Raw genomic sequence first — 10000 nt, forward strand, 5'->3', positions numbered from 1 at the left:
CAATTTCCAAAACCTCTTGTTTTCACTAATCCTACGGCCAGTAAGAATAAACAAACCGGGATCCCCGCTTTTAGGCTTTGTTAAATCACTATATATTATTCCAAAGTCATGGCAATGTTGGTCAGTCTTCCAATAGTTCTTTCAAGTCGACCTCATTTACTTCAGCTTTCTCATGATCCCCATCGTCGATATCCACTGCTTCCAAGGCTCCAGCTACTCGCCTGCAAGTTATCAGGAAATTGCTTGAGGCTAAAAACATTTCAGGACACTGTGTCGACATTATCTCCCATCTTAGCGCTCAGGTACACAGAAGCAGTATCAAACCTATATCAACCAATGGCTTAACTACTGTTGTGAAAGGGAATTTGATTCGATTCAGTTTTTGACAGCCTTGTTTGAAAGAGTCTCAGTTATAGTTCACTGGTCTGTGCAAGGAGTGCGCTATCTACCACCATCACTATTAATGGTATGTCCATCGGCTGCCACCCTCCCGTAGTTTGGTTTCTGAAAGGTGCCTTCAATTTACGGCCCCCAGTACCTCCGTATAAAAAAAGAAGTGTGGGTTGTGTCTATTGTGTTGAAATTTCTGAAAACGTTGTCGCCAGTAGCATGGTTGAGTTTGAAGGACCTTAAACCTCAAGCTGGTTATGCTTCTTAGTTTGGTTACTGCTCAGAGAGGACAAACTTTGCACCTGCTGGATGTCTAAGAATAATTCAAACTTTTTGATTACGTTTAATAAGCATCTCAAGCAGTCTGACCCAAGAAGATGGTGAAGCTTCTCGTTCTTAAGGCATATTCTCATGATGAAAGTTTGTGTATTTGCTACTTAAAATGAGTACCTTCAGAGGACTCGGATTTTTCGTGTTGATGGTTCTTAATTGTTAATCAGCTTTCGAAAGCCACATAAAGCTGTATCACGAGATACAATAAGTAGGTGGATAAGATCCGTTATGCAGATGTCTGGAATTGATTTAAACACTTATAAGGCACATAGTGCAAGGGCAGCTTCAGTGTCTGCTGCTCATAGGGCACAGGTGCCTTTTCAAGAGATTCTCAACAAAGCTGGTTGGTCATCTGCCCGTACGTTTGCCACTTATTCTGACAATAGGTTGGACACTTCAAAGTACAGTGTCTCTCTTTTTGAGGAGGCTATTTTGAATCTGTTATGCAGTTTATTTCTTGTGGAACGTGTAATAAACAGCTTAATATTATGTGTGGTGTTCGTTAGTTGCTATTTGGCACTTATTTGGTTTCTCTGATTTGCCAACTTTGGTGTCTAAGTCTCATGGAATCTCTGGTCACGTGACATTGACGTAGACTTACCAATTGAACGACACTTACCTGGATGTGGAAGTTCGATGAGAATTCTACTGAACTGTGGAGTGACAAGGAGATCTCATGCCCATCCTTGCCTTCCCTAGGAGGAAGTCTTATTTGCACTGATATGTTTATTTTTTAGAGTTGTCACATCAGGCGTTGGAAGGTGTTTCGTACTGGTTAAATGTAAGGCATTTAAATGATTCTTTGACACCTTTTGTAATTGAAAATTGATGGGGTGGTTCGTGGAATGTATATCCTTCGTTTCGCTAGTCTAGTTACTGCTACTTTGCATTGTGGGGATTTTTGTCAGATAGCAACAGAGGCAGCCATTTTTTTTATTTCACCATCCCATGATGCAATATGTTTGGGGGGGGGGGGGGGGTTTACATGAAAACAATAAAAGTAACTTACTCTTGGGACTGTATCATGCTTCAGTGAACTGAATACCCATTGCTTTCATGGGAATCCCCCCCCCCCCCTCCCCAACCCCAAAAAAAAAAGACCTTTATCATGGGCGATGAGAAAGACGAAAAGTTGAACAGAGGGAAGATGACATACTTCATTAATGACAGTACGCTCAACTAAGACATGTTTTGACCTCCAACACGAAGTTTTTTTTTTTTTTTTTTTTGGCTCCTAAATTATCGAACGACTCTTACTACTCACTTGCCGATGCCAATGCATCTGTTTTATCGTAATAAAATGCTGCTCAGTCTCATCATCTATTGTCAGTAGATGTCCTCCTGACTCTCGGCAATCTTTCTTGGCATCAGTCCATTTCTTCTTTAAGTCACTGAACAAGTAACAGGAAGAGCCGTAGAAAACCCATCCAAAAGGACAAGCAATTGGTTCTGGTAAAAAATAAATAAAGAAATGTATAGACTGAAAACTACCTTGTAAAAGTGCGCGATAGCTAAGACTCAGAGGCTATCATTAGGTCACTCGGTTTCGATCTTGGATGTCATGTCGCATATATATATATATATATATATATATATATATATATATATATATATATATGCCTAGAATTCTAGGCAGAGCGAAAATTCTAGGCAGAGCGCGTGCGTATTGTAACACTACAAAAAGATGTAACTTATGCACACTTGAAAAATATTACATAATTTGCCACCCGAAGCTCGCCACACTTAACAAACGGTCAGAGTTAGTTAGCAGCTGCCGGCATGCAAGTAGGTTTTTACTAAAGAACGTGTAATTAAGAACCAAACAATGTGTAAGCAAGTGTGATGAAAAAATGAACGCATAAATACCGCGTTTATGTAAATAGAATCATAAGATCCTGAAGAGTGGGAGCGCTACGCTCCTACGAAACAAGCTTGTCGATCTGCAATGAAAAAGTAGTCCACTCTTCTATATATATATATATATATAGGGAGTCTGTAAGTCGATTTTCTCGTGGAACAGTGCTCAATACGTTAAAGCAGAGCGGAATAAATACTTTAAGAGGAAAAAAGGACGCAACTACATTTCCCGACAAGCCTGTTTCGTGAATCGCTTCACTCTTCAGGGGTTTAACCCCTGAAGAGTGAAGCGATTCACGAAACAGGCTTGTCGGGAAATGTAGTTGCGTCCTTTTTTCCTCTTAAAGTATATATATATATATATATATATATATATATATGCAGGTAGAATGTAAAATGCTGCGTCGCCAACGAAGAATGCCACTTGCGAGCAGGATCCAAAGAAGGATACACGATGCCTTGACTTCACGTGGTAATAAATAGGTTGAATGAAAAATGGAGTCAAAAGCAAACTACTCACAGGTCCATGTTTAATGTAAAGAACAAACGTTTCGCCCTTCGGGCTTCCTCAGTGTTCACAATAAGCTAAAAACTAAAAAATACTTGGCAGGAACTGAGTCGGTTTCAAGATCTTATATATGTGAAGAAGTGACAATGACGAAATAAACAGATTGCTTAATTACACGAAATTTACAAACAAGCGCTAATGAGTAGGTGACAAAATAGGCCAGCTTGTAGACAGAAAAACCACTTACACAATAGTAGATGAAGTGAACAATATAAAGTTAATTATGGGAGCTAACTATCACAGTAAAAAATTAAAAAGTATTATATCTAAAGTTATGAAGAATTGAATGGAAAAAATGTTTTGGGGAAGATAATAAATGAAAATGGCTAAAAAATGGCTAAAAATGCATGGCTAAAAAATAAAACTTATTGGCTAAACCTAATTCTATTCTTAGAGTTGAACTCTGATCGTTTGTTAAGGCCGTGGGGATGAAGAGTACACAACTGGGAGCACCAAAAAGCTTCCCTTGTGAGTAAACGCCTATCAATGTGATCTTCACATTCATTAACAATTTTTTCGATAACAATGAATTCAAAGTCAGACATCTGGTGTTCAACCCTATAGAAATGCACGGCTAATTCGCACGTGGTCTTGTTAGTAAGCATAGCCGATTTGTGATTCCGAAACCTGACCTTGAATTCATTGGATGTTGAACCCACATACTGAACCTTACACTTCTTGCAAGTGGCCAAATAAATCACGTTTTTAGATGTGCACCCAAGATGTTGCCTAATAGTGTAATAACGATCTGTACGAGCGCTGTAAAAAATCTTATCCTCCTTTAAAAAGTTCTTACATAAATCACATTTTTTGCTACATTTAAAACAACCTGTAGCAGAATGGTCGTTGTTAGTATAATTAGATCCCTTGGGTCCCGCTAGGAGCTCTTTGATGGTTTTGGCCCTTCTATAAGATGGAATGATTGACCCTTTGGGAAAAATCTGTGCTAATGTCGGTGAATCATAAATTAAATGGCTATACGACTTAATGATTTTACCAATGTTGGGCAAATGAGGGTTAAAATTGACCACAAGGGGAAAAATAACCTTTTTCTCTCGTTCTTTAGATGAAAGAAGGTCCTCCCTGGGTGTATCTTTGGCCTTATCAAATTGTGTTTTAACTTTAGAAGGGTGGTAACCACGATCTACTAGATAATTTTGATATTCCTTGCTACGTTCTTCAAACTTTTCAATTGTGGAACAATTTCTGCGAACTCTTGTAGCAACTCCGAACGGGATAGCCCTGGTACAATGAGATGGATGGGCACTGTTACGCAATAAGTAGATGTGATGGTCCGTAGGTTTGGAATAGATATCAGTCTGAATAAACCCATCAACTAAAAGGAGGGTGAGATCCAAAACATTGAGTGAAATTTCGGATGATACCATGGTAAATTTGGTGGTGGATCTTTGGACCCAGGGTACCACTAAGCTGAAGGATTTTACGGAATTCATTAATTCACTGTACCCCACCATTGAGTTAGTGGTTTTTCTTGTTTGTAAATTTCGTGTAATTAAGCAATCTGTTTATTTCGTCATTGTCACTTCTTCACATATATAAGATCTTGAAACCGACTCAGTTCCTGCCAAGTATTTTTTAGTTTTTAGCTTATTGTGAACACTGAGGAAGCCCGAAGGGCGAAACGTTTGTTCTTTACATTAAACATGGACCTGTGAGTAGTTTGCTTTTGACTCCATTTTTCATTCAACCTATATATATATATATATATATATATTATATATATATAGCTTGAATATCTGTAATGGTTGACCAAACGATAAACTCCCAACAGAAGGATCCAAAAGGATGCACGTTGTCTCCTCAGTTAGTATTTAAAGTTGCATATAAACTGGAGAGGAAGACAAAACTTCTCGAAGGTCCAAGAAATTTAATAAAAACGTTTCGGCCCTTCGGCCTTCGTCAGTTAAATTTTTTTTAAAATAGAGTTATATGATCAAACTTTCGTGTATTAGTAATGATTATCGTTGCGGATGTGTAAACTCTTTGTGACGAACACAAAGACTAGGAAATACTGAAGACAGCTTTCCATACCTTTTGAAAGACAGCAGTGAACTCATCACCTATATTTCGATCTATTCTGGACAAATTCAGATTCAAAATCCAGCCGTTTGTTTCATAAATTAATGAAGTTTACCCTAATAGTTGACTTTCACGGAACGTGCTAGAAGTCAGCTAATGATTTCCTCACAGGAACCATGCTTGCAGTTATCGCACGGTTCATTACAAAATGATGGGGTGGTGGTAAAGGCCCAATTATTCTAGTGTGAATTACATCACACGGAAGAGGGAGAGGGAGAGGGAGCGGGGGGCTTAAGAGTGTTATTTAAAATATTTTCATATTTACCAGAGGTAGGAAGAAGAGAGTCAGTCTGAAAGGTAGGCATTGGGACTCCTGCAACAAAAAGATAATAAGAAACATTAGTGAATCATATGGTAAGGAAGTGCAGCTGCAAACCATAACCTGGTCCTCGAACGCGTCCTAAAGCTAATTTCGAGCCCAAAGAAACGTTAACCCATGGATCTCCTCCCACACAATGCCCACTATAATCATCATCATTTACATCATAGTCGTCATCGTCGTCGTCGACGTAATCATCATCATCATAATCATCATCATCATCAGCATCATCATCATAATACGGCTATATGAATTTCATTTAAGTGAAAATATAGGATCTTACCTCTTGGTCGTTCACAAATGTAACTTTTCTCTTTCTTGCAGCTGTCGTCATTCCACCGAGTGCGGTACAACTCAACACAATCCTCACCAGCACGGTCATTGGGTTCATTTTTGTACCAGTTGCTATAGACAGATCTGTTGTAGGGCGTGCCATCGCTCCAGACAAACAAGCTTTCATTGCGGCGATCATTCAAACCGATCCAATAATGCTCATTGCTGGCTTTGGACGATTTATTATAGATGAAGTCCATTTCTGACTTGTTGGACACACTGACAAGGTCGCCACCATAATTGAGACAGTAACTACGCGCTTTGTCCCAGTTAAGGCCACGCAAATGCAGCGATCTCACCCTAAACAAGTAACAGGAGTTTCCGAAGCCATACCAACCACTTGGACAACCTACAACAAAACGTGATAAATGAGAAGGGACAGAAGTGTGAGCTCGATTCCTGCTTGCCCGCGTAGCATGACATCATTAAGTGACTGCACACCCTACTGGATAATTGTAAAATAATTACAAATTCCCAAAAAACTAAAAAGAAATAAAAGAAACAAAAAACCCAACAACAAAAAAACCAAAGAACAAGGAAGAGAACGGGTCAACGACGGTTGGATGCCCACAATATTAATTGGCAATTTCCTGTTTAAATTCACACGTACATTGAGACCTTTTATAAAACTTCTTAGCGAAGCTTGGCCGCACGCCGAAAGCGCGCTCGCTGAGCACCATATTTAAGAAAATATTGTAACCCATCGATGCGAGAAATTTTGGTTTTAGCTACGACGTCATTAGCGACTGTCCGTACGTACGTCCACCCCTCCATGTATGCCAATGTGTCCAGTATCGCGTAAGCCCGTCGAGGCCATACCCCAGGTAGTTTACAGCGTACATCTTCCATGTTATGGTCAATTGACACCTGTCAAAACAAAGTATCCACCGACCAGCATCACGTGATCTTATCGCGGACTTACGTTAAGAGCTCATCCAGGTTAGCTTTTTTATAAGCTGACCCGCTGCCCAGGTACTGGTATTCGATTGAATTGCAGGCTCAAGCCACGTAAACTTCTTGTAATCAGGGCCCGGTTGTTCAAAAGCTGATGAACTAAAGCCAGGATTAGCGTAAACTTCTGTTTAATGTTTTCAACTTTTTGGTGAAAGTTTCTTTTGCTTATTTTTGTTTTTCAAGATTTACTTCTTCTAATGTAAAGTTTTGCCGAATATCAGCGTTAAACAGCATTTGGGAGGTGAGAAATAAACTCCTTGGCTAATTTTCAATATGGGATTATCATTAAACAACCGGGCCCAGGACACTTAAACTCAAACGAGGTTTTTTGTGGCTCGATGCGGCTACACGGCCATACTCCGTCAACTAAAGATCTTAACAGTAGACGCTTTTCGCGTTCAGGTGGAAAACGGTTTGGAAAATATTCTTTTCCTGCATTTTTTGCCGGTTTCGATCAAGATTTGACATATATTCATATAAGTGCGTGGTCCGGACCACACTGGTGGCAACGCAGTCATTCAAGTCAAGCATCGGAGGGATATGAACTTAAACCTCAGTGTTTATTTTTAATTTGACATGTTTAGAGCTACTTTTTGCTCTGTATTGCAATTTTTGCCATATATTTAGAGGATTTTTTTTTTCGAGTGTGATAAGTTTGCATGATGCCTGGATGACCTTTGACAAAAGAGTAGAAACGAAAGAAGAGAGGAGGAAAACGAGAACGACAAAACACTCTACCAGTTGGACACTAAACCGTTTTTATATTTTTATTTTTACGGATGCGTTGCTTCAAGTGGACGAGTATTTTTAAAAAGTGGTTTAATCGTTTTTCCCTTTGCTCAAGAATGAAACTCAAATGTTTATTCTCACCTGGAATTAAATAAAAATTATCTGTACTCTTTTTGGACATAAAGAAATAGTTGATTTGTTTGCTTGTTTGTTTGTTTCCTCTAAATTGCACGAACAAGTGTTTTGTTTTTTTGTTTTTGTTTTTTTTCTTTTTACTCCGTTTGCCTAACTGTTTTTCGATATGCCTGGAGAGTGAAAAGGAAATTTTTCCCTTATGTTCAAAAACATGATATCTCAATGAGGTCTCGTTAAATTAGGAAGAAATGTCTCTAGCTTGTGTTTTCAGAAGTTTGTTTAAGGCATGTAAAAGTAATTTGTTGGAGATCTTGTTTGAGGTTTGTCGACCTTACTTGGTCGCCGTACTTTGCCGATTTTTGTTCCAAGACAAGCTGGCGCGTTTCAATGAAATACATCAAAGTGTCAATGATCTTGTTCCCAGAGATTGAGTGGAATAAAGTACATCAATAAAACTCTTTTTCAACCTTGAACTGATGACGTTTCCTAACGATCTGTTGTGACATCACGAGCTAGTACCTCAGTTAACTCTGAAATGGCTGTTTATGATTGTTTGTTTTTCTTTTTTTGGTTTTCCGTTCGCTTGCTGAAGATTTGTTTGTTTTCTTTTAAAACTCATGCCTTTTAACTAAAGTTAATTGCCCAACTGATGACTTTGACCGTAGATTTCACTTGAAAAATCGATACCGCACTTCGCACGATATCGATTTTTACCGTGAGTTAAGCAAATAATTCTTCTATATAAGAAAGCGAGGGAAATGAGTTAATCGAGAAATACCAAAACGCGGACAATTCGAAAACCTTTTATTTTCACTAACCCTACAGCCACTAAGAATAAATAACCCGGGAGCTCCGCTTTTAGGCTTGACTAAATCTATGTATTGGTGGTGCAGTCGAAACTTGAAAGCTACCGTGACCATTGTAGTAGACAACTAATTACGTGGATTGCCTTAGGTATATATCACGTGAAAAAACCTGTCAAGTTCCTTGGTTCTTTTGTTGTTTTTCTTCTTCGTAAGCAAAATTGTGCATATCCCATGGATATTGATGTAAGCTCCGATCGGGGAATTCAATTTTAGTCCTTCAGACTTCCTTACGGCGATTAGAACACCCACACTTTTCCAAGCTTTTTGGCATTCTGAAAGGGGGTTAGATTGTGCTCCGTTACTCTAGAAACAATGCACTTCAGAAAGAAATGAAAATTGTTCTTACTACGTAAATTCTTGAAGAGCACTCACTGCAAATATCAAAAGGTTTCTTCAAAGAAACCGTGATTTACAGACCCTTTTTTTTTACTTTCTTCGACAGCGATCGTTTTACTGCGCTGTGAAAAGCGTAAATATTAGTCATGAAAATTTCACTCACTTGAACAGAACGGCGCCCTCTTCAAATAATCCTAAAACTTAAAACCCGCCAAAACTTGCATCTCAAACCTTAAATGTTGGATTTCCTTTCGGCATACTTTGTTTACCGTAAACTAATAGTACACGATATTGTTTTGGTACCGTATATCATTGTAGTGCCATTGTAAATGTTTTAGGTAAATAGCCCCCTGCGAAGACATGTGGTTACTAGTAAAATATTAAACCCAAAAAGGTTGAAGAAAATAAAAGGGAAGCAAGAAACATTGGCTTCGAGGTTGATATCTTGATCATTTTTAAGTTCCCTCAAAATATACTACTTGCTTTCAGAAACATAGGAGGAAAATATTATTTTAACGCTCAAAAATGAGAACTAAGCAAGATACAGATTTTTTTAGTCTGCTTTATGCAAAACAAACATTGATGCAAAAGTAAATAAATATTGATACACAGTTTTTAGAAAGAGCACAAGGAAGTTTTCAGTAAGTGTCGATCCAGGGTAAAATATTTTGCCATCAGCAAGAAAATTTGCGATATGAAAACAACATAAATCTTGAACTGCAAATATAAAACGTTACCATCAGCGAAAAAAAAAATTGGGATATTTTTGCTACCTTTAATTTTTCTATTGTATTTTTGGGTGCACAAGTAAATCGTAAAATCGAAAGGGACGTCGAATTTAGCGGCCGCCGTGATCAAATTACCTTACGCGTTTACTAATAACCCGAGTAACAAAGGATACATCTGTGCCAAAATGATGGTAGGACACCTGGTTTTTGTTTTGTTACTTTGTTTTTTTTTCTTCATCCAAGTGTTATATAGTTTGACAAGAAATGTGCGAATTCAACAAAAAAGATCACAATCGCTTAACTCTTGGGGTTGACCATTGTTTCTGTAAAGTCCAAAATTTAGGTTATTTAT

The 10000-nt window shown here is 38.3% G+C and overlaps 1 protein-coding gene across 1 annotated transcript in view; it reads right to left on the bottom strand.

The window, feature by feature from the left end:
• LOC138023535 (macrophage mannose receptor 1-like) overlaps nucleotides 1-10000 on the bottom strand; it is a 40933-nt gene that overhangs the window by 19739 nt on the left and 11194 nt on the right. Inside the window, exons 2-4 of the mRNA XM_068870573.1 lie at nucleotides 5851-6249; nucleotides 5514-5561; nucleotides 1988-2172 (exon numbers count right to left, since the gene is read on the bottom strand). Of these exons, the coding sequence (XP_068726674.1) occupies nucleotides 1988-2172; nucleotides 5514-5561; nucleotides 5851-6249 (632 nt within the window). The remainder of the gene's footprint in view (nucleotides 1-1987; nucleotides 2173-5513; nucleotides 5562-5850; nucleotides 6250-10000) is intronic.

Source organism: Montipora capricornis, chromosome 1 (assembly GCF_036669925.1).
Source record: "Montipora capricornis isolate CH-2021 chromosome 1, ASM3666992v2, whole genome shotgun sequence".
In the NCBI taxonomy this organism is placed as follows: domain Eukaryota; kingdom Metazoa; phylum Cnidaria; class Anthozoa; order Scleractinia; family Acroporidae; genus Montipora; species Montipora capricornis.